The 26,785-nt window shown below is 35.6% G+C and overlaps 1 protein-coding gene across 4 annotated transcripts in view; it reads right to left on the reverse strand.

Annotated features, from left to right (window-relative positions):
* Positions 1-26,785, reverse strand: part of ALMS1 (ALMS1 centrosome and basal body associated protein) — a 142,576-nt gene that overhangs the window by 13,010 nt on the left and 102,781 nt on the right. For 3 of the 4 annotated variants that reach the window (XM_074332177.2, XM_074332176.2, XM_074332174.2), the window contains 2 exons: positions 17,613-18,778; positions 10,155-10,229 (listed from right to left, as the gene is read on the reverse strand). In XM_074332177.2, coding sequence (XP_074188278.2) covers positions 10,155-10,229; positions 17,613-18,778 — 1,241 coding nt within the window. The remainder of the gene's footprint in view (positions 1-10,154; positions 10,230-17,612; positions 18,779-26,785) is intronic. The other variant, XM_019712865.3, reaches the window with a different exon arrangement.

Raw genomic sequence — 26,785 nt, forward strand, 5'->3', positions numbered from 1 at the left:
AAAAACAAACAAACAAATAAAAACCAACCAACCAAACAAAAACAACCTGGGTATATTCCTAGGACTTGAAAAAGCTCTGAAGAGGATGCTAACCAAAAATTAGCCTGGTGGGTTTTCAGAATGAAATTCTGACGACACCGGCATAAAATTTTGATGAGAGCGAGAGGCTGGGGGTAATTAAAGAGAGCGACGAGCTGCAGAGTGGTTCCTAACGAGATCAGACTCAGGTACTTACACAGGATAAATGCCAAAGCGCTGAAAGGCCCATGAGAAATCCTGAATGAGTGGAGTATTGCAAAATCCATTAAAGAGCCTAAAAGGCCTTTTTAGGTAAGTTCAGAGCAAGTAGAGAAATGAATGGGAAGTTCATGAATGAAGTTGATGCTGGAATATTAGTGGAGGACAAAAATACGAACAAAATCTAGTTGAACAAATCCAGTATAAAACAGTATTTCTTAAACTTGTGTATCTTGACAGTCTTCCAGGGGAGGGGTCTGACCTGGAATGGAACCTCATGGGGCATCTGCATTTTGAATAAATGCCAGGCGCTCACCTCCTTAAGCAAGTTTGGTTGAGGTGAATGGAAGCCCAAGTCAGGAAAGGGAACTGAGAGTATCTGCCCCCTGAACTAGGCAAACTATATTCCGGGGCCTCCGGGAAACTGCAACAGAATCTTCGAAGAGAGGAGCTATGTTAGATGTCTGGGGACAGGAAATGTTTTAATTTTCAAAAAGATAAACATTGCAAACTGGCGGGTTTCACTTTGATAACCTGAAAATTTCTAGAATGGGTCACCAATCTGATCATTTGAAACACTTGGGGGTCAAATAACAGACTAGCAAATTTCAGCCAGGACTCAGTGAGGCAGGCAGAACAAGCCCTGCCAGGCTAGCTTGTTTTTCCTAATAGATATAGTCACTAACCGGCAAACCAATGTGTAGTAACTAGATTTTAATAAAATGACCAACTTCTCATGATATCTTTGAGGGCAAGATGGAGTTATATGGGTTGATTGTTAACAGAAGTTGGTAGAATCATAACTGGTTGAAACACTCTTACCTAAATATTGTCAACACAGTGAGAGGCCTTTACTGTGTGCTGTATCTTGCATTCAACAAATATTTACTAAGTGCCTACTGTGTGCCAATCTCTTGGTTTGCCCTGGCTATTTCTACTTAACATACATCTGGGCAGGCCTAAATGGCTGTCAGAATCCCCAATAATAACAGAAATGATGGGCCAGATCAAACAAAGGGTAACTGTAAGTCCCACCCATTAGGCGGCAGGCATGGCAGCAACTTTGATGCAGTAGAAAAAGCTCTGGGTCTGGAGTCCGAGACCTAAGCCAATTTCAGACCTTCCTAGCTTCCTCAGATCTTTACTTGCTCTCTCTACTTGAGCAAGCCATAACCTCTCTATGCTACTTTCCCCATCTAGAAAAGGGAACACCAACATTTCTGAAATTACAGAAGTGTTAGAAAGAACAAATGATTTAGCCTATGAACAGTAAAAAGTTAATATAAAACTATGAGTTTACTATTGTTGAAAAAAATAAAAATGTATGAGTACAGAAAAGGTGGTGAAGATGTGACTGACCAGCAATACACACTTCTGCAGCTGTTAAAAAAGAAAAAAGAGGGGCGAGGAGGAAGGGAAAAGCACTACAGGTACTGAAATGGGCTGATTTTCAAGATAGGTTGTGAAGTGCAAAAAGCAAATATGCTGCCATTTTTGTGAAAAGGGGTAGAAAACATACGCAGGTATTTGCTTTTTAACATATAAAATACCTGTGAAAGAAAAGAACTCAGATTGGAAAGGAAGAAGTAAAACTTTTTATTTGCTAATGACATGATCCTACCTGTAGAAAATATGAAGGAATCCATAAAGAGGTACTAGAACTAATATGTTTAGTCAGCTTGCAGAATACAAGATCAATAATAAAAAATCGATTGTTTCTACATTGTAGCAATGAGCAATCTGAAATAAAATTCAGGAAACAAGTCCATTCATAATATCACCAAATAAAATATTTAAGAATAAATTTAACAGAAGTGCAAGGCTTGCACTCTGAAAACTACAAAACATTGATGGGAGAAATTAAAGATCTAAATAAATAGTAAGCTATTCCACATATGTAATTTAAAAATGGGTAAGATTTGAATAGACATTTCACCAAAGAGATATGAGTGGCCAATAAGCACATGAAAAGATGTTCAACATCATCAGTCATTAGGGAAATGCAAATTAAAATCACAATGAGATATTACTGCATACCTACTAGGGTATCTATCATAAAAAAGGTGGAGAATACTAATGTTGACAAGGAAGCGGAGAAATTAGAACCTTCACATATTGTTGGTGGGAATGCAAAATGGAACAGGCACTTTGGAAAACATTTTGGCATTCCCTTAAAAAATTAAATATAAACTTAACATATTACCCAGCAATTCCAGTGGTAGGTACAGACTCCAAATAAATGAAAACATGTCCACACAAAAATGTTTACACAAATGTTCATAGCACATTATTTATATTATCCAAAAGATTAACCAATCCAAATGTCAACTGGTAATTGGATAAAGAAAATGTGGTATAGCCATACAATGGAATACTAATCGCCCATCAAAAGGAACTACTGATGCATGCTACAACATGGAGGAACCTTGAAGATATCATGCTAAGCCAAAGAAGACAGATACCAGAGACTACCTGTTATGATTATTATTTATATGAAATGTCCAGAAAAGGCAGAAAGCAGGATAGAGGTTATCTGGGGCTGTCATGCAGATTGGTTGTAAACAGGTACAAGGGACTTTTTTGGGATGACAGAAATGTTCTAAAACTGGATTGTGGTAATGATTGCACAACTCTGTAAATTTACTAAAAATAATTGTACACTTGCAATGGATGAATTTTATGGTATGTAATTTAAACTTCAATAAAGCTTCATGAGTGACTCTGGAAAGGAGATCTGGGTACCTGGGGGAACAGGAGTGGGAAGAACACTCTTTATCAAATGCTTTTATACGTGTTTAATTTTGTGCCATGTGATGGTATTACCAGTTTAAGAAGTGAGAATACACAAAACGAAACTTAAGAGTGTGGCAATAAAGGTCTAATGGCTCTGTGAGTTACACAGGAGTAAGACATGTTAGGCCATGGAAACATGTTCTAGCCACAGGAAGGAACATGATACATCTGCTGTCAACACGCTCTCACCTTTGAAGTACAGCATGCTGAGTTTAGAGAGACAGGTTTAAAAACAGGATATTGACAAACTTAATGGACCCAGGAAAGAGAGGGGAGTAGAAAGCGTGACCCGAGAGGAATGATTCAAAGAGTGAAGACCTGAAATAAAAAAACACTTAAGGGAAGGAAGTGGAGATCCAAATTGTAGAGGATCAGACCTATTTTCTGGGCCTTCAGAGAGCAGAACTGGGACACAGAGCCAGGAAATCGAACACAGGCAGATTTTGGATCTTTGTAAGACACAATCTTTGATAACTGATGTCTTAGACAAATGGCATGGGCTGCCATGAGCAGGGAGTGGTGGAACTGTTGAAGCAAAGGCTGGAACACCCTCTGGTACAGGAGCAGGCCAAGTGTTGATGGTCTTTTCCAAGCCCGAGTCTGCGAAGCTCCTGCACTTCCAGAGTACACACCCAGTAAGGGAGTGCCCCACTGGTGTGAACGCACACGTTATATCTGATTAAGGGAGGAGCCTTGGTGTGTGCGTTTTCATTTCTAGTTCCAGTCTCTCTTTCTGATTAATTCCTACCTAGAAAAAGGTAAATATTTAAAACTAGAAAATAGTCTAAAAATAAATTCCCTCTCAACAAAATATATTTAGTAAGCCCTTTAGAATGGTGAAAATAAAAAGAACATACAAGTGTTTTCAAGTACATGGAGAAACTGGAACCCTCATACATTGCTGTGGGAATGCAAAATGGTGACAATACTTTGGATAACGGTCTAGTAATTCCTCAAATGGTTAAACATAGTTATATATGATCCAGCATATATCCACTTCCATGCACAAAAGAAATGAAAACATATGTCCACACAAAAACTTGTACATGAGTGTTCACAGCAGCTTTGTGAGTTTAGCCAAAAAGTGGAAGAAATCCAATTTCCATGAACTAGTGGTTGAATAAATATGATATATTTATACAATGGAAAAATATTATTTGGTCATAAAAAAGAATGAATACTTATAATATATATGAACCTTGAAAACATTACGTGAAAGAAGCCAGTCATAAAGGATCACATAATGTATGATTCCATTTACATGAAATGCCCAGAATTAAAAAAAATCTATAGACAGAAAGCAGATTAGTAACCATGGGTGGGGACAGGGGCAGGGGTGGGAGGTTGGGGGAAATGAGGAGTGACTGCTAATGTGTATAGGGTTTTTGGGGGTGTTGAAAGTTTTAAAATTAGTTTGGGATGATGGCTGCACAACTCGGTGCCTATACTAGAACTTATTAAACTATATAAATAGGTGAATTTTATGGTACGTGAAAGATCTTAAGAAAGCTGTAAAAATGTATCTATTCATGTATGCAAACTGAAATATATGTAGGTTACCAAGCCTTATTTGGAGGGAAGCTTCTCACGCTCTGTGGTCCTGCATCTCCTGTGTTACTGCGTCAGGGCTACCAGCACAATGGAGGGTGATCAACAATATCACTTTCACATAATAAAGAATAAACAGTCCTAACAAAACTGTGGGGACCGGATGTGGTAGGTATGATAAAACACTAAACACTCTCTATGGCTAGAGCCAAGTGCGCCGTTAGCATCATGCAATCACGCCATGTTGACTTCCCCAGATTCCCAATAATCACAACGCACAGGCCTGCACTGTGTCTGACCATTTGTGCTGAGAACCGAGCATGGGACAGGACCTCATGTTTCCCGAACTCATTTAGATGCTGTCGGTAAACCACAAAGTCCACTCCCCTTGGTCCATGGGAGAGACTCAGGCATCTCCTCTAACGATCTCATCATCCTTCAGGGCCTGGGTATGGATCAGCCAACTCAGTTCTCTGCAATGGGGCTTTCACATAAAGATTTAAGAGACTACACGTCAACTGACATTATCAGCTACCATGGTTTAAGCTTTCTGTTGTAGAGTGTCTTGGAAGGAGGTTCATGGTGGCTGGCTGCTTCTGCTTTAATTTCTGTATTTATGAGAGCAAACTCACCTGCTGATGCCTTATTCCACACTGGGCAAAGAAAGTAACTACCACAATCTCAGAGATGCTTCCGGCTTTTTGTACCACTTTTTTAGTTTAACTAAAATCTAGGTGAGACTCATTCCCATATTTATTGATTAGAGACACCATCAGATAATCCCAGGAAAAAAAAAAGCTTTTCAATTAAAAATTTACTTTTAGGTGGAAATAGGAAAACATATCCAATACAGGAGAAAGGGCACGTTTTCTTACGTGACCCTATATTGCTATTCTTCACGTAGAGATTGTTATTGCTGACCTGGCAGCCAGGTGCCTGCGGGGAGATGCTTTTCAGTTTTCCCAGAGGAATGGGTTTATGCTAACTCATTTATAATCACTCAAGTTTAGGACCAGAGCCGCACATTGATAAGACAGTCAAAATTAGAAAGACAGACTATGGCATCAAAGACATTCTTTTCTTGTGAAAAGTTTTTAGTTATGTGTAGATCAAACTGGCAACTGTAGTTTCAGTAATAAAACTTACTAACCAGGAAAGGGTGACACAATCACGTGTCTGTCCAATAAATAATACTTTAACTCCCAGAGACAAGAGCAAAGCTTACAAAAGCAGGAACTCAGGTGATAACTGTCTTATTACTCACCTTTGGACAATCAGAACTGGTCATTTATTTCTGCAAGTATGGTAGATAATAACAATGAAGAATCCTCCCAGAAAATTAAAAGTGCATTGTGCCCGCATAATAATAGCAGCTCAGAAAATTTCTTTTGTTATGAATGAGTAAAGATTACAGAGATGGAATGATTCCAGATGATGCCAAAATTCAAAGTATGGTCAAAAGACTGGATGTTAAAATGGGAACTGAGGTCAAGAAACTCTAACAGGATAGTCAAGTGTCCCAGATAATGGCAGGACTTGGTTAGAAAGAAAATGAAGAGCCAACGTCCTCAATTAACAGATGGGAAAAACCAGAGGTTAACAAATGATCATGAAAATCCTGTAGAGGGTGGGAGATTACATGGGTTCCAAAGGACTTTCTATCAGGTTTGAAAACATCATGGTCTGGAAGCGGCTCTTTCTTCCTTCTCTGCATTCTCAAATATCTTTCCTCTTGGCTTTAGTATTTATAAGGATTATGATCACCTTTACATGATGACTCTAAAATCTTTATTTCACTCATGAAGTCAGACATATCTATGTTTGTTAGATATTTTCACTTGGATGTTCTGATCCAACTTCAAGTTTAATATACGAAACTCCTTCATATTTTGGTCAGAATTAGTTTCCTCTTCAGATCTTTCCATTCTTATATATATATATGTGTGTGTGTGTGTGTGTGTGTGTATATATATATATATATATATATATATATATATATATACACACACACATATATATGTATATATATATGTATTTATCTGTTATATGTCAAAATCTGAGAAAAGCAATTAAAGTATCCCACTCTTATACTGTTGTCACATTCTATATTATAATTACGTCTGGATGAATGAACAAATAAATGAATGTATTCTGGTTGAAAGCACAGCAGTAATTTTGGAAGTCTCTAAAAGACTCTCTTTCCTCTCTTGAAAATTACAGAGTAGGGGTAGGGTAGATTCTCAAGACAAGTAACATTAAATAAACAAACAAACAAACAAACCCACAAAAAACCCTACCTTTCCATAGTATAGAAAGTTGTATTTCTAATCTCCCAACAAAAGTAGAAATTATTGGCAGAGATATGGCAATATAGGAATTTGCATACACTGTACGTAGGAATATAGACTGGAAAGCAATTTGGTACTAATGTAGGAAATTAAGCACACATATGGCTTGTGATCCAAGAACTCCACTTCTGGGTACATATGCCAAAGATCGTCTCACACAGGTCCATCAGTGTGGTGTTTTGTGGTGCTGGGAGTTGACAGCAACCTGGCTGTGCATTACAGGGAAAGCGCACGGTAAACTGGCAGATACACTCATACACTCAACGGAGTATTATGCCATTAGAAACCTGGATTAGATGTACTTATAGCAATGTAGATGGATCTTAAAAATACAATGATTAGTGAAAATAAGAAAAAGCATGATATACCTTTTCATATAAATTGAAAATACATGCACACATACAAAATGCACATTTTTGTAAGAACTCTTGAAAGCCAATATATATTTATAGAACAAGACTAGTTCTATAAATATAGCCTACGGGAGGACAGGAATGAGTTTGGGGTATGGGATAAAATTTTGAAAAGAGACAATGAACCTAGGAGTACATTTAACTCAACCTTTGGCACCTGGAGTTAAAATTTTCCTTTATCTTGGCATAGAAACTGTATAATACTTCTCTAATCCTATTCTTTTACTCTGCTTCTAAAAGGTTCAAACAGGTATTTATGAGGTTCAAATAGGTCTTTTAGGCAGAAACTAAAAAGCAATGAAAAAGCTTGAGAATTCTCTTTCCAGCTTATAACTAACATTTTGTGTTTGTTTGATCAGTCTGGCTTACCTCACATTTTTATTAATGTTAAACAAAAATAACTTCTATGATTTCTTACTAGAAAACACGCTTCTTGTTAAAAAAAAAACAGAAAATTATAAAGAAAAAATTATAATCCCATAATTTTAAGTAATCTGTTAATATTTCATTTTGTTTCAGTCATACATATATGCATGTATGCATTATACTTGGGATGATAATATAAATATAGCTTTACATCTTGCTCTTTATCTCTTAATAGATCATGACATTCATTCCAAGGTACTGCTTCTGACTGTTGTTTCTCTTCATATGTGATCATGACTATGAAGTCTGACAGGAAACCAGCCTGTTTTATAAACATGTAGGAAACACTAGTAAACGTTTGATTTGATATTACTAAAGCTCTCATTCTACTCTCTCATGGAGGTCTCTTTGTTTGGTAGTTTGTATTATTCATTTGCCAAATTGCTGGAAATGTAGGTAACTGGCAATAATGAGAGGCCAAAAATACAGAGAAATAATTCATCTCCAGCTTTTTCTCCATTAAAAGAAACTGAAAAACTAGAATTTTCTTTCTTTTATACCGAGAGTAGCAAACTATACCCCTTCTTCAACCCAAATACAGAACCAGACACTGAGAAAAAAAGAGATGGGGGAGGGAGGGAGAAAACACACACACACACCAGAGACAAACACAGCAAGAACATGAAAGAAAGGGAGAGGAGAACCAGAACAACAAGAGACACATAACAGAGACAGTGAGACAAGGGACAGCACGGTGGTGAGAAGGGGGAGTGCCGTGCACAGAGGCAGAGAGAAAGAATGGAGAAGCAGACAGAATGAAAAGACACAATATTGAGAGAGAAGCAGGAACTGTAGAGACGGAGGAGAGAGACTGCATAGAAACAGTGAAGAGAGGCACAGAAAGAGGGAGTCAATGGAAGAGACGGTGTCATCAAAGGAAGGAAGGAGGCGTGAGCAGGCGGCTGCAGTTATTCCCTTATACTGACTCTTAAACCCTCAAATGTACAAAGACTTAAAAAAAAAATATCCTGGGGACACATGTCAGAACAAAAAAGCATTGGCACATGTAAGGAAATCTTAGATGTTAAAGACAAGACAGGCATTTCAAAAAAGAAGAAACAGAAATGGTCAATAAACACACAGAAGAGAATAAAAATTCAGTGGGTGTGACTTAAAAAATGTGAAATCCGAAGAGATACCATATTTATTTTTGGCCCATCTGACTAGCAAATATTAATAAGAATGCTATTGCCAGATATTGACCAAAATATTATTATATATTACTGGTAAAAACATAATTGATTCAACATTTCAGGAGGACACTTTAAGAGTGTGGATTAAACATTTTTAATGTGCATACACAGTAACCCAGTAATTCCATGTTTAGAAATGTACCTCAAAGAAATAGAAAAATTCATAAAGATGTAACAAGGTTACTCATCAAAGTGCAGATTATAATAAAAAAATTCAAAACAATTTAAATTATCTGTATTAGGGAACTAATTAGATAAATACTATATTCATACAGTGAAACCCATAAAGGCATTAAAAATGACTACCTAAATCTGCATTTGAATAGAAAAATGTCTATGATATATTAAGTGTAGAGCTTCAAAGCAATATACTTAGTATGATTTCATTCTTTCCATATATGTATGTGATTGTAAAGACTGATATGAAACCAGCCTGTTTTATAAAAATGTAAGAAACACTGGTAAACATTTAATTGAACATTAATAAAGCTCTCATTTTATTCTATCATTAAGGTCTCTTCATTTGGTACTTAGCTACATTAGAACATGGACATAAGGAAATAGACCCAGCACGAGCAGCAGGTGTGTGAATCATAAAATACAAACCTGGAAGCTTGTTTACGAAGATGTTAATCGTGACTATTTCAGGATGGTGAGAATTATGGGTGACTTCCAAGGTCTTTATAGCATCTGAACTCTTTATATTTAGTTAACTTTTTACCTTAACACTCAAAAGAAATAGATATCTTTTTTGACAAAATATCTGGTAATAAAGAGAGAAAGATACAAAGTGGTAGAAGCATCAACAGAACTATCCTGACAGGTAAGGCCCCCACAGTCTGTGATGAGAAAACACATAAACATGGTTCTAGTTGAGAGTAAGAAGCCTATAGAAAAGGAAGAAATCCAATATAAAAGAGAAACACAAAGAAAATAGATGAATGGATTTTAGAAAATAGCAAAAAGATAGGCTTAATGAATCTCTTCTATAATTGAAAGACACAAACAAAAAGCAACAAAAAGTGAAAAGAATAATCAGAATCTAGGGAAAGATCTCAACTCATACTACATAATTCCAGAAACATTATCTAGAGAAACAACTGGGACCAAACTTAAGAAGCTATCACAGACTTCTTCCTACACAAAGGATTATACCGAAGGGTTAAAGGCTAGTTAATGAAATTCAAAATACCCACCAGTATCTCAGAAAAGGGGCTGCGGTAATAAGTGGCCCAGGAGAAAGGTAAATGTTCCAACTGGACACATATTCCCTGTGAAAAAATAGAATGATTTACCATATACTCCCTTTCTGGCCAGGAAGAAGGCAGAAAAAGGTCTAGAAAATAATCTCTTAAGTCTAAATATCTTAGTGGCATTACTAAGATTTGCTAGAAAAAAAGAAGACCTCAGCCATATCACTGCTCACACGACAATGTCATGAAAGCTTCCATCAGCTGACCCTAAAGCAGTACAATAACAAAACCCCAAGTGTGTGTCCCACAGAACTACAAGCTTTCCTTATCTCCAAGTAGGGATGGTGGCCATCAGTTTACGACCTTTAAAACAATGGGGGAGAAAACTGGCACCTACTGTAGCTGTTCAGAGTCCTAGAATCACCTACTATCTCCCTGCTTTTCCCAACTCTGAGGGGAAATAAAATACAAGCCGTAACATACACAATCAGCCTTTAAGTTCTTGTCCTGGGAAGGGGATTCAAGCAATATCTTGTAAACAGATAATAAAACAGTCACAGAGAATTCCCCTACATTACTTGTGGGCAAATAGTTTCCACAGAACTGTTCAGAGAAAAAGACAGTAATCTGAAAACAAAAGAGAAAAATTTATGTAAATATTTTATAACATTAAAATGGAAGAAAGGGAGAAAATAAGAAGGGAAAGAGAATTTATTTTGCAAGAGGTTTATCCATTTTAGTCAATGAATAATTTGTATTCTCACTCTAGTAAAAACATAGACCTAATGAAATAGATCCAAGATAAGACAATAGAAGGAGATTAAAAGACAGTTGACAAAATTAACAATTCATCAAAAAATTAATGAATACCTATTATATGTTGGAGACCAAGGCCAGGCACTAAAGAAGAAAACTAAGGAAAAAAATAATAGCATTATATCACTGCAGAACTAATTTATGCAATAGAAAATAAAAATTTGATTAAGAAAACTTAGCCAGTGGAGATTACAGATCGAAAATCTCCTGAAATGCAGAAAAAAGATACAGAAAATCAAAACAATTAGAACGCTAGGAGAGGAAGACATACAACAGACATCTAATACTTGAATAAGTGGCATTGACCCCATACCTCACTCCTAAGATAGAACACAGCTTGAGATGAAAGGAAAAACATTTGAGGAGGCAGGTAAAGAAAACTTCTGCTGAAATGAAACTAAATCTGAATATACAAGGGATATAGTTACTTGGTACCAGAAAAAAATTAATACCCAAAATACATAAAGCAAAACTGATAGAAATGAAGGGGAAAATAGATAATTCAACAGTAATAATAAGAAACTGCAATATAACATTTTCCAAATGGATAGATCAACTAGACAGACCGATAAGGAAACAGAAGGCTTGAACAACACTATAAATCAACTAAACTTAACACATACAGAAACTTCAACCAACAAAAGCACAATACAGAGTCTTCTCAAGGGCACATAGAATGCACTTCAGGAGAGACAGGCCATAAAACAAGTCACATTACATTTGTGAGGACTGAAATCATATCAACTATGTTCTCTGACCACAATGGAATGAAACTGGAAATAAAAAACATACAGAAATTTGGGAAATTCAAAAATATATGGGGAAATTAAACAACACACTCTTAACAACCAATGGTCAAAGAAAAAAAATCACAAGGAAAATTAGAAAATATTTTGTGATGAATGAAAATGAAGACAAAACACACCAAAATTTATGGGATGCAGTGAAGGCAGAGCTTAAAAGGAAATTTAGGTGTAAATGTCTATATTAAAAAATTTCAAATCTATAACCTCATCTTCTACCTTATAAAACTAGAAAAAGAAGAAAACACAAAGCAAGCAAAAGGAAGGAAAATAAAGAGATTAGAATGAAAATAAATAAGACAGAGAATAAGAAAAGAGAAAATTTAAAAAAAAATCAAAAGTTGGTTGTTTGAAAAGAACAGTAAACACTGACAAATCTTTAGTTAGGACCACTACCACACCCCTACCACCTGCATACAAAGAGATAAAACTCAAATCAGTGAAATTAAGAATGAATGAGGGAACCTTATTACCAACTAGAGAGAAATTTAAAAGAATTTTAAGGGAATACTATGAACAATCAAATGTCAACAAATTAGATAACCTAGATAAAACTGACAAATTCCAAGAAAAACAAACTATCAAAATTGACATAAGCAGAAATAGAATATTGCACAAACTTGTAACAAGAAAAGAGACTAAGTTAGTAATCAGAAAATTTCACAAAAAGAAAAGCCCAGGACCAGGCTTCAGTGGTGAATTCTATAAAACATTTAAAGAAGAATTAACACCAATCATTCAAAAACTCTTAAACACAAACAAGAAAAAGGATCATTTCCAAATTCATTCTATGAGGCCAGTTATCAGCCTGCTATAAAAGGGATGAACCTTGAAAATATTGTTAAGTGAAAGAAGCCAGACACAAAGGGCCACATATTGCCTGATGCATTTATAAGAAATGTCCCGAATATGTAAATCCATAGAGACAGAAAGTAGATTAATGGCTGCAGGGGAAGACGAGGGAGGCTGGGAAATGACAGTTAATGGGCACAGGGTTTCTTCTTGGTGTGACAAAAATGTTCTGGAATTAGGGGTGATGGTCATGGTGAAGGACTGATACAGAGGCCTGCCCATGTTTTACCTTCTCTGACTCTGCTGAAAGCCACCAGACTGTATACTTACAAGAGTAAACTGCATGGCATGTGAATTTTATTTCAATAGTAAAAAATCAATAGACACTGACCAACACTGAGACATACCCTGAGACGTAATCAAATTTAAATTTTAAAAAACAGACAAGAATTCAGGAATAAAATACCAGGCACCCATAGGGGGGAAAAATCAGGGTTGCCTCTGACACAGGAACATTAAATATCGATGCCCAGAAAAAGGGAGCAAAATTGACAGTTTTGAATTACGGATTATTATCCAAAAGTTTTATACCCAACCAAGTTGTTGTTCTTACATAAAGGTAATAGATAGTCTCAAAATGTTAAGAACTGAAAAGATGTTCACTTCTGAACAATTGTTTTAAAATCTAGCCAAACCACAGAATTATTTAAATTAACAAACTCATAAACAGTTATGTGAGAAGACTCATGGTAAATACTGACCCTATGTTTAAAAACATTAACTAATATAAAATTGAGATTTTGCTTATAACATAGAAAATGTTATAATTCTTGAAAACAAAGCTAGTCAATGCAATAGTAATACTACCATAACTAACTGAGATGAACTTCACAAAATACAATGAATATTGGCAGGCTGGGGGAAGTATGTGTGTGGGGGCGTGGGTGGGGAGAAATAGGATTAAGTGGAACCAGTTTCTTAATTTTTCATATGACGGAGTCAATAGATACTGTTTCATATCTGAGGGTGGACAGTGAGTAGTGGCTTAAACACCTTATTAGATTACATGGATGCTAAGTGACCAGAAAAAACAACTCAAAGAAAATCATACAGCAATGAACAAAAAAGATTGGAAACAGTAAGAAATCATTGAAAATGATAAGAAACCCTGAAGAACCAAGACAATTTTGAAAGGAAGAACAAAGCTGAGGATTCACACTTCCTGTTCTCAAAACATATTACAATGGTATAGTAATATAACACTGTGGTTCTGGCATAAAGACAGACAAATAGACCAATGGACTAGAATAGAGAGCCCAGAAATAAACCCTTGTGCATATGGTCGGATGATTTATGGTCAAAGGATTTTGACCCTTTGACAAGGTGCAAGACCACTCAGTGAGAAAGGGCAGTCTCTTCAACAAATGGTGCTGGGAATACTGGATATCCAAATGCAGAAGAATGAAGTTGGAGCCTTACCTTAGGCCATATGCAAAAATCAACTCGAAATGGAATAAAGACCTAACCTTAACACCTAAAACCATAAAATTTCTTAGAACACAAAACTTCATGGCACTGAACTTGGTAATGATTTCTTGGATATAACACCAAACCACAGGCAATAAAAGCAAAAGCAGACAATTGGGACAACATCATTATTAAAAACATCTGTGCAGCAAAGGACATAATCAACACAACAGAGTGACAAGGCAACCCACTAATTGGGGGGAAAATTTACAAATCATGTATCTGATAAGGGGTTAATATCTAGAACATATAAAGAACTCCTACAACTCAATGACTAAAAATAAATAACCCGATTCAAGAATGGGCAAAGAACTGGAACAGACATTTCTCCAAAGATGATATAATGTATATTAATAAATGGCCACTATATGCTAACAATGAACAATGCGAAAATGAAGAAAACAATTACACTTAAAATGCATCAAAAAGAAAAAACAAACTTACTAAAAATCATATGGTATTCCAAGGGAACCCAAATAGCTAAAGTAGTCTTGAAAAAGAAAAAAGTTGGAGGCATTATACTTCCTGATTTCAAAATTTATTTCAAAAGATAAAGTCAACCAAAACAGTATGGCACTGGCACAAAGATGTACATATAGACAACGGAACAGAACAGAGAGCCTACAAATAAACCCTTACATATATGGTCAATGATTTTTGACAAGGGTGCCAAGACCATTTCATGGGGAAAAGACAGTCTTTTTCCAACAAATGATGCTGAGACAACTAGATATCCACATGCAAAAGAATAAAGCTAAAGGCTTACCTTACACCATATACAAAAATTATCTCAAAATGGATTAAAGACCATTTTGAAACTTACTACAAAGCTACAGTAATCAAATTAATGCAGTAATGGTGTACAGATATGTAGATCAAAGGAATAGAGTTGAGAGCCCAGAAATAAACCCTCACATCTACGGTCAACTGATTTTTGACAATGGTGCCAAGACCACTCAAGGAAGAAAGAACAGTCTGTCTTTTCAATAACTGGTGCTGGGACAGTTGGATACCCATGTGGAAAAGAATGATGTCTGACCCTTATCTCATACCATATACAAAAAGTAACTCAATATAAAGATGCAAATGAAAGAGCTAGAAGTATAAAATTCTTAAAATAAAATATAGGGACAAAACTTTATGACTTTGGATTTGGCAATGGTTTCTTAGATATGGCATCAAAAGCAACAACAACAACAACAAATAGGTATACCAGGACTTCATCAAAAGTAAACTGTTGTGCATCAAACGACAGCAGTTATCAAGTGCAAAGACAACCCAGAGAGTGGGAGCAAATATTTGTAAATTATACATCTGATAATCGTCTACAATCCAGAATATATAAAGAAATCTTACAACTCAAAAACAAAAAGACAACTTAATTAAAAAGTAGGCAAAGACTTGAACAGACATTTCTCCAAAGAAGATACACAAATGTCCAACAAGCACATGAAAAGATGCTTCACACATTATTAGTTATTAGGGAAAGAAAAAGGCAAATCAAAACCACAATGAGTATGGATACCAAACTCATACTCACTAGAATGGCCAAAAAAAAAGGTAAATAAGTCTTGGTGAATGTGGAGACACTGGAACCCTCAAATATTGCTGGTGGAATGTAAAATGGTGCAGCCACTGTGGAAAACAGTCTGGCAGTTCCTCAATAAACTAAACATAGAATTACCATATGACTCAGTATTTCCACTCCTGGGTATATAACCAAAAGAACTGTTTACAGGTGTTCAAATAAAAACTTGTACACAAATTGTTCGTATCAGCTCTATTCACAATAGCCAAAATGTGGAAAGAACCCAGATGTCCATGAATGGATGAACGGATAAATAAAACATAGTATATACATGCAATGGAATATTATTCACCATCAAAAGCAATGAAGTACTGATACAAGCTAGGACATGGATGAACCCCCAAAACATTAAGCTAAAGCGGAAGAAGCCTGACACAAAGGTCACATATTGTATGATTCCATTTATATGAAATAACCAGAATAGGCAAGTTCACATAAACAGCAAGTTAGGTAAGTGGTTGTCAGGGGCTAGTGGGAACGGGGAATAGAGAGTGCTTAATGGGTATGAGGTTTCCAATGGGGCGATGAAAAAGTTCTCGAACTAAACACTGGTGGTGTAATGTGCTCAGTGCCACTAAATTGTACACCTTAAAATGGTTAAAATTATTACATAATCTTTATGCTATGTATACGTATTTTACTACACACACACAAAAACCCTCTACCTGGATTTTTTCCTCTATCTCCTCTACGGAACAAAAAGCCTTAATCTGTGTCATTCTCAATTCTTTTTTACTTAAAAAAAAGTCATATTGTACTATTTATATACGTAATCACTGTCATTTAATACCTACCAAAACCTCAATTATGAGAAATAATACTTAACGTAAACTGTCAAAACGTCCTGTGCCTTTTTTCCTCTAGTGTTCTCTCAGTTATTTGATCATGTGGTGCTACTGATAAAATATTTTTGAGCATAAATTGTCAAAGTAGATATTTATAAGTTATATTTACTACTGCACTCATATACAAAATTATGAATTTTAAAAGATTGAGAAAAAGGAATAATCTAAAATTTTTCTTTCTATACGCCACTGAACCATTTTGGAAGCATCACTTTTTGAGAGCACTTTGCTAGATACCCTAAATTTTATTTTTGGGTTAAAGTAACGGTCTGATTTGCTGACCCCTTGAGATCTGTCTTTCCTGAACTCCCGACTAAGGCTGTATTAGCCTTATAGGATTTGTTACCGAACCTACTGTAAGGACACTGCTCAGGCCTCGGACAGATGAGTACAATTTCTCTTAGGTCTCTGTACTGCAAATATCTGTAATGCTTTTGAAAACTCAGTTAGTTTTTATATTACAGACTAATGTAATTGATCGCAAAATTCTAGCCATACTAACTGGTAGAAAACAGAAAGTGAAATTTGTGGCTCTCATCTAGCAAGCATATCTACCAGGTATATTTATCTCCCCTTTGGCTTTAACGTATCTTCCTATCACTTACAATTCTTCATTTATTTATTTTAAAAAAATTATGTTGTAGCTCACCCCTCTCTGGTTTCCATTTAATTTTCTTTTGTTCCAATTTATTTACTGTTAAAAAATCATATTGTGTTACTTGTGTGTGTGTGTTTAAAAGCAACTCAAAATTTCTTGAAAGACCGGGAGAAACAAATAAAAAAAACAAAACAACCCAGGCAACATAGATCGAAACTCGAAGCTCCCCTGTGCCAGGGGTGTACTTTGAAGATTCCGAAGCATTTAGCAGCAAAGCCCCTCATCCAAATGGTAATTTATAAATGAGTGTTGATGAAAAGAATGACAACTCACAATAGCACTGTACTACACTTTCTAACTCTTTTCCAGTTGGTAAGAAATGTTATAGTGAGGAAAGGCAAATGGCTTTGTTTTTCACCTGTATGCAAAGCTTAACTAGAAAGTCCATGAAAAAGGCAGTCACATTGCCAGAGGAAATTTGTAGCCATGTACCTGGATGTGCTTCCTTCTGGTGTGCTCACAAGTCATTTGGGGATAACCTGTGTTCAGTGCTCTCTTCATGTTCTTGCTCCGCTTCTCAATGAATCTCCTCTGATGGTCAGTGATGCTGCTGTATAAGTTAATTCGTCGGGGTGACAGACAAACTCTTTCATGGCCAAAGGCCCGGATCAATCGGGCGGTGTCAATGGTGGAGATAGAGCTGCTCCTCTCATGCACAGTCACTTCTCTATCTGTTTGGGTCAATATATCTGATTCCACAGCAGAAGTGGTGCTGGAAAGGATGTTGGTGGCAGTATCTGTGAGCAGCTCACTGTCCTCTGAGGGTCTAGAATCTGAAGAAGTGTTGTTTAGATAATGAAAACCGGGCTGTTTTCTCAAAACATATTTATCAAATTTAACCTGTTCAATTTTAATATGATTGGACCTCCCAGCTTGATGAGTAGAAAGCACCTTGCTTTTTTTGAGATCTCCTATGTTTTTATGGCATTTCTCTAAACTCTTATACCGCTTCTTTTTATGAAGCTTGTTTTTCTGCTGTTGCTGTCTACCACTCCATTCCTTAGCGTCTCGTTCCCCTCTGCTGTCATCCTGAGTACTTTCTGAGGGCTGGAGAGAATGTGTGATGGGATTCTGGAGAAGTTTAGCCAAACGGTCAAGTCGCTCCACCAAGGATAATTCTTTCCTGTCACTGAACCCTGGGGGTTTCTGCTGCTTCTGTCGCTCCCGATACTTGTTCCAGAGTTCATTCAAACTTGCCGTGTGCTGAGTTGTTGGCTCTGGAGGGACCTTATCATTCTTTTTTGGTTCATTCATTGGTTTGTCACACTTTGCATAATCTCTAGTCTGAGTTTTAGTGGGATGTATTGTTTCTTTGTTTTCCAAGTTTACGTTGATACTGAGACTCTCTATTCTGGTAAAATCTGTCTTCGTCTTTTCCTCATTTTGATGAGGGGAGGGAAGACAAGTGTATTCTCTCTGTTTGTCTGGATGATGCTGAAATAAATCTTTCCAAGAATGTCTCACGAAAACACTCCTCCCTGAGGATTCATGGCAAATATCTTGATCAGTTGGTAGGTGCACTGGATGATGAAAGTAAAACTTGGCTGACCTGAACACAGAATGAGTAGTATTTTCAAATTGTGAATGACGTCTGGACTCTGAAAAGGAGAAAAGAAAAGATTTTGAAAGACTTTCAAAATATTTTCATTGTCTTTAGTAATAGTATTCACACTTAATTCTTTAGATATAGAACAAAAAACTGAAAGAAAGAACAGCTTATATAGTTTCAGAAAATTCACTGCCTGTGCAAATGATTTATGCCTTGTATCTGGTGGCCAGCTGGTACAGTAAATGTTTGAGACTCAGGGTCAGAAGACCTGGATTCTAGGCTGAAGTCTGCCACAGACTGGCTGTGTGACCTTGAGAAAGGCACTTTAGTCCTCTGCATCGTAACAGCTGCTTTGTAATCACTGCCTGCTATGTGTGGGGTGTTATGATATGTGCTCTAGATCTGTATTTTTTTCCCTTTTTAATTCAATTGTGTTGATAAAACTGAGAGCCAGGTATTGTTAACCCTCTTTCCAGCTAAGAAACATGAGACTTCATTTTCATCATCAGTAATTAAATGAGTGGGATAAAAAGGAATAACTCTTTTTTTTTTCCATTAAAGTTTATTGGGGTGACAATTGTTAGTAAAGCTACATAGATTTCAGGTGTACAATTCTGTATTACATCATCTATAAATCCCATTGTGTGTTCACTACCCAGAGTCAGTTCTCCTTCCATCACCATATATTTGATCCCCCTTACCCTCATCTACCATCCCCTTCCCCACTTCCCCTCTGGTAACAACTAAACTATTGTCTGTGTCTATGAATTTTTGTTGCTCATTTGTTTGTCTTGTTTTTTTGTTGTTTTTGGTTTATATACCACATATCAGTGAAATCATATGGTTCTCTGCTTTTTCTGTCTGACTTATTTCGCTTAGCATTATAATCTCAAGATCCATCCATGTTGTCATAAATGGTCCTATTTCATCTTTTCTTACCGCCGAATAGTATTCCATAGTGTATAGAAAACTCTTTATATGTCTTAGAGCCTCTGAAAATTCCTTTCTGTCAACCACCTTTACATTTTTCCTCCATTTTTAATTTACTGTGGTAAAATATACTTAACATAAAATTTACCTTCTTCCATCTTCACTTTTTGACCGTCATTATTCATTGTCAAAACAGGCATTTTTAGATGTAATAACACCTTACAATCATAAACCCTAATTGTAAACACTAACATAGGATCAATACACATTTTTTGGAATTCCAAGGCATGGGTAGAAACAAAGACCTATACATGCAACAAAGTAAAACTTTAAGTATGGGAACCTTTTCACCTATACTTAGATTATTGGCAACTAGGGTTTTCACTAAATCCTCTTGGAATCACTAAAGCAAGTTCTTCAGAATACAATAAGACACATGGAATCTGCTTTAATGTCTAAAGTTTAAAAAGACACTCAAACATCCCAATGAACAAAACATCCAGGACCAGATGGCTTTACTGGTGAATTCTACCAAACATTTAAAGAAGAATTAATACAAAACCTTCTCAAATTCTTCCAAAAAACAAGAGGATGGAACTCTTCCAAACTCATTTTTTCAAGGCCAGCATTACACAGACAAGGACACTACAAGAAGAGAAAATTACAAGCCAAAATTCCTGATGAATAGAGATGCAAAAATCCTCGATAAACTATTAGCAAACCAGTATCAACAAGATATTAAAAAGATCATACACCACGATTAAGTAGAATTTATTCCAGAGATACAAGGATGGTTCAACATTTGCAAATCAATGTGATGCACCTCATTAACAAAATGACAGATAAAAATCATGTGATCATCTCAACAGATGCAGAAAAAGCATTTGATAAAACTCAACATTCATTCATAATAAAAACTCTCAAAAAGTAGGTATAGAGGGAATATACTTCAACATAATAAAGGCTATATATGACAAGACAACAGCTAACATCATACTCAACGGTGAAAAACTGAAATGTTTCCTCTAAGATCAGGAACAAGACAGGGATACCCATTCTTGCTACTTCTATTCAACATAGTACTGCAAGTCCCAGCCAGAGCAATTAGGAAAAAAAAAAAAAAAGGAAACAAAAGGCATCTAAATCAAAACAGAAGAAGCAAACCGTCATTATTTGCAGATGACACATTACATATAGAAAACCCTCAAGACTATCAAAAAACTCTTAGAACTAATGAATTAATTCAGTAAAGTTGCAGAATATAAAATCAATATACAAAAATCTGTTGTGTTTCTGTACACCAACAACAAACTATCAGAAAGAGAAATTAAGAAAACAATCCCATTTACAACTGCATCAAAAATTATAAATTTAACCAAGGAAAGGAGTAAAAGACCTATATACTGAAAACTATTAGACACTGATGAAAAACGTTGAAGAAGACACAAAGAAATGGAAAGATATTTTGTGCTCATAGATTGGAAGAATTAATATTATTAAAATGTCCATACTACTCAAAGCAATCTACAGATTTAATGCAATCCCAATGGCATTTTTCACAGAAATAGAACAATCCTAAAATTTGTATGGAACCACAAAAGACTACAAGTAACCAAAGCAATGTTGAGAATGAAGAACAAAATTGGAGGCATCCTGCTTCCTGATGTCAAACTATATTACAAAGTTATCATAACAAAAACAGTATGGTATTTGAATAAAAACAGACATATAGACCAATGGGAGAGAATGGAGAGCCCAGAAATAAACACGCGTATATAGAGTCAATTATTTTATGACAAAGGAGCCAAGATTGCACAATGGGGAAAGGACAGTCTCTTCAGTAAGTGATGCTGGGAAAACTGGACAGCCACATGCAGAAGAATGAAACTGGGCCACTATCTTACACCAAACACAAAAATCAACTCAAAATGGATTAAAGACTTAAATTTAAGACCTGAAACCATAAAATTCCTAGAAGAAAACAGGGATAAGCTCCTGTACATTGGTCTTGCCAAAGATTTTTTGAATTTGATACCAAAAGCAAAGGCAACAAAAGGAAAACTGAAAAGTAGGACTTGAAACCAAAAAGCTCTGTACAGCAAAGGAAACCATCATCAAAATGAAAAGGCAACCTACTGAATGGGAGGAAGCATTTGGAAATCATATATCTGATAAGAGGTTAACATCTAAAATATATAAAGAACTCAGACAGCTCAACAGAAACACAAACAAATAATCCAATTTTAAAATGAGCAGAATATCTGTAGGTAAGCCCGGACAGCTGGCATTTCTTTTTGTAATGCAAGCGCCTGACTTAAGCTTTGATTGCCCAGGCATCCTCTTCAAAGAGATATCCACTTTAAGGAAGGCTGTCTCGAATAAACACACTGTCTGTATACAATTAGATAAAAGAGCCAGGATGTGTACCCACCCCACCAATAACATGAGGCAGCTTTATTTCAGATATTGGTTGATTTAGATAACTTGCCTTTTGGGTTGTTGGTTGTTGTTTTCTTTTTTCTCTCTTTTGTGCTTTAAATTCCTGCTCTTGTGTTTTAAATTTGCCAACAAAGAGTTAGCCCCTGAAACCCCAGATGGCACTCTTTACCCCAATAAAAGCAGAACCTCAGGTCCATGCTTGTTCTTTCTTTCTCTATCCACGACCTTGCTGGGTGTTCCTGGCATGTCTTATACTATGTTCCAGGGCCTGAAGTAATAAACTTTTTTTCTTCAGAGTTTCCTGATGGTTACTGCTGAAGGGTGTCTTGCAACCATAAGAACCACAAGGGTCGGTCCAGTCATAGCATTGGTTTGGAAAGGGGAGATGTCTGCAGATTACCCACAGGCATTTCTAACTGACAGCATTACTATCAATAGATTGAGACCAGCACAAAACAGGATCTAAATAGACATTTTTCCAAAGAAGACATTCTATGGTCAACAGATACATGAAAAGGTGTTCAACATTACTAATCATAAGGGAAATGCAAATCAAAACCACAATGAGTTATCACCTCACACCTGTTAGAATGGCTATTATCAAGAAGACAAGAGATAACAAGTGTTGGTCAGGATGTGAAGAAAAGGGTTCTCTTTTCTGTGTAGTGAGGGTGGGAATGTAAATTGGTGCTGCTACTATGGAAAACAGTAGGGATCGTTCCTCAAAAAATTAAAAATGGTGCAGCAATTGCATGTCTGGTATTTATCGAAAGAAGATGAAGTCACTATTTTAAAAAGATATCTGCACCCTCATGTTTTCTGTAGCATTATTTACAATAGCCGATACACGGAAACAACCTAAGTGTCCTCTGCTGAATGAATAAAGAAAATATGGTATACAAACACAATGGATATTTTTCAGCCATAAAAAAAGAAGGAAATTCTGCCATTTGCAACAACATAGATGAAACTTGAGGGCATTATGCTAAGCGAAATAAGTCACAGAGAGAAAGATGAATACTGTATGATATTACTTATATGTGGAACCTCAAAAACAAAAACAAAGCCAAATTTATAGATAAAGAGAACAGATTGGTGGATACCAGAGGCAAGGAGGGGAAGTGGGAGGTGGGCAAAAAGGGTGAAGGCAGTCAAAAGTCACAAACTTCAGTTACAAGATGAGTAAGTCCTGAGGCTGTAACGTACAGCATGGTGACTATAGTTAACAGCACTGTGTTGTATATTTGAAAGTTGCTAAGAGAGTAGATCTTAAAAGTTCTCATCACAACAACAAAAACGTAACTGTGTAGTGATGGATGTTAACTAATTGTGGTAGTCATTTCATAATGCATACATATATCAAATCATGTTGTGGTACACCTAAAACTAATACAATGTTATACGTCAATTATATCTCAATTTAAAAAAAAGACTCTACAATTTTAGAATTAGCTAGCAACATTTAAAAACTGGGAGGTTTTGCTTAGTTTCTATAGATATTTGAGACTGCAGCTATATAATTATAAATTGTATTAAAGGCTATGAATGATTAAAAAAAAAGTGGTGTAAGAATAATTAAAATGGGAAATGGTAGTTAGAGAAGGCTTCTTCTCTTAGGAAGCTGAAATGCAAAGTGAAAATGAGAGGAAAACCAAAAACATAGCAGTTGAAGAATATTCCGGGCAGAGAGATCATCATGTAGGCAACACTAATGCCACCCCCCTCTGCCAATCCACCTACACCTACAACCTTCCCAGATGCAACAGCAGAACCCATCCTCCTTCTTTTCAAGGTGCTCTGGAGCCCAACTCATCTTCCTTTCAAGATCTTGTATCCTATTACTTTAATATCTCTCTCATATCTTTAAGCTTTCTCTATTTATTGGATCATTTCCAACATCTTGAAAGCATCAGTTAGTATGTCATAGTTTTAGAAAACCCTGATATCCTCCCTCAGGGTCTGGCCCATTTCTTTGCTTCTCTTTACAGCCAAGCCTCTAAAGTGGAATATATAATTTTTCCTTTTTTTTCGTTTTTTACAAAATCCAATCCCTTTTTTGATAAAAACACTCAGCAAACTAGGAATAGAGGAAACTTCCTCAATCTGATAAAGGACATCTATGAAAAACACACAGCTGAAATCATACTCGATGAAAGACAATGTCTGCCCCCTAGACAGGAACATACAAGGATGTCTGCTCTTGTCACTTCCATGCAACACTGTACTTAAGGTGTTAGGCAGGCTAATTGGGGAAAAATAAAAAGGTGTGAAGTCTGCAAAGGACGAAGTAAAGCTATATTTACAGATATCAAGATCTTGTAACTAGAAAATCCTAAGAATACATTAAAAATCTATCAGAATTAATAAATGATTCAGCATGGTTGCAAGGTAAAAGATAAATATTAAAAAGTCAATTGTATTATACACTTGGAATTAAACTGAAAACAAAATTAAGAAAACCATTCTATTCACAATAATATCAAAAAATTAAAATATTTAGGAAGAAATTTAACAAAAGACTTCTACTCTGAAAACTACAAAACACTGGAAAGAAATTAGAGGTCTAAATAAATGGCAAACATCCCATGTATTCTGAATTGTCCATTTCTCCTTGAAGGTCCTCTAGGGTTTTCTGATAGTTTATGGTCTGTTTTGTAATTTTTGCCCCCTCTAGCAAATTTCCCTCCCCACCCAAGCATTTTTTGCCTAACAATATATCATGAGTTGTTTTCATATTATTCTATACCTTCATTCTAAGGCAACATAAACTTCCGTACTGATGGTGCTCCCAGTTTTTGTTTTATGTATTTTTATGCGATTTCATGTTTAAAGATTTGTGTTACAGCCTCATTGTGAACTGCAAATCCGTAAAAAATATTCCTCCTTAATTCCTGCAACACTTTTGGTATTGACTTTAATCTCATCTATATTAATATCATGTCTCCAAATTTCTTTTTCATATGTCTCATTTTACTTTTATTTTTAAACTTTCTGAGTCACTTTATTTTCAGTGTGCCTGCTATATAGCATGAGACTGAATTTGTTTCTTAACCTAACCCGAGTTTTTCATATTTTGAGAGTTTTTTTTAATAGGTGAATTTATCCTATATATATTTACTTATATAGTCTTATTATATACTACCCATTCTCTCTTTTTTTTATATATATTTTTTTAGACATTACGTTTTATTTTTATTTTTTTAAGGAGGGCACGGCTCACAGTGGGGATCAAACCGGCAACCTTGGTGTTATCAGCACCGTGCTCTAACCAACTGAGCTAACCCCATTCCCTCATTTTATGATCTTTTTTGTTACAAATTTACTTTCTGATTTCTTTTTTCCTCCCTCTATATTCCTGCTGCTCCTACCATTTTTCTAAATATTTTGGATGTTTCATAATTGGATTTTAACACTTTTAGAGGTAACCTTTATAATTTTAAATACTATACTTACATATATATTTCTTGACTTACCAACTTTAAAGATGAAGGTAGCTCACTTATACTTTAACTTCTCTTTATTCTGTTTGTCCCTTGGCTGCCTTTTCTCCTTGCCTTTTCTGCATTTTCTGTATGATTTTTTTTCTTTTTCTTTGAAGTTCCATACTATCACCAACATCCATGTGGGTGTTATTATCTATACATTTTTCCTAGGACTTGGTATGTCCTTGTAAATTACAGGTTCAGTTTTACTTTTACGTTTTATTCTTTTTTTGTTATGTTCTTTAGAGATACCAACAGACATCATTATGGTGGATTTTCACTGTCAGTCCTCAAATAATTATTTTTTTTCCTAATCGCCTTCATCTCCTTTTTCTCTTAATTGGTACATTTTTTTTCCTTCAATTTGTTCTCTGATACCCTAAGTCTTTCTTTACATCTCATTATTATCTCAACTTATATTTAACACATTTCATGCTTTCTGTAATTATACAGAGTATGAAAAATTTAGGAAAAATTTTCTTCTCTTCTAGATTAGAGCACGCTTTTACAAATTAGATTTCCATCTTTCTTTTCGAAGCTATATCTCCTACGTTACCCATTGCAGAGTTGCAGTGTTGTTTTCTCATCTTATACAGTCTTATTTCTTTTTTATTGTGGTAAAAAACACGTAACATTAAATTTAACATCGTAACCATTTTTAAAGTGTGTAGTTCAATAGCACTAACGATATTCACATTGTTGTGGAACCGATCTCTAGAACATTTTTATTTTGCAATACTGAAACTCTATATCCATTATACACTAATTCTCCCTCCTCCTCTCTTGGCAACCACTTTTCTGTTTTATGTTTCTATGATTTTGACTACTTTTGATACTGCATATAAATGGAATATACAATATTTTTCCTTTTGTGACTGGTTTATTTCACTTAGCACAATATCCCTGAGGTTCACTTATGCTGTGGCATGTGACAGGATTTCTACTTTTTTAAGGCTGCATAATATTCAATTGTATATATACACTACATTTTCTTTATCCATTTATCTATTGATGGACATTTGGGCTGTTTTCATATATTGATTAATTTGAAAAATGCTGCAATGGACATGAGTGTGCATATATCTCTGAGTTCCTGTTTTGAATTTTTTTTGATGTATACCCAGAAGTGGAATTGCTGGATAATATGGCAATTCATTTTTAATTTTTTGAGGAACCTCCATACTATTTTTCATAATAGCTGCCTC

This window comes from Rhinolophus sinicus, chromosome 2 (genome assembly GCF_057876585.1).
Source record: "Rhinolophus sinicus isolate RSI-liver-muscle chromosome 2, RSI-T2T, whole genome shotgun sequence".
In the NCBI taxonomy this organism is placed as follows: Eukaryota; Metazoa; Chordata; class Mammalia; order Chiroptera; family Rhinolophidae; genus Rhinolophus; species Rhinolophus sinicus.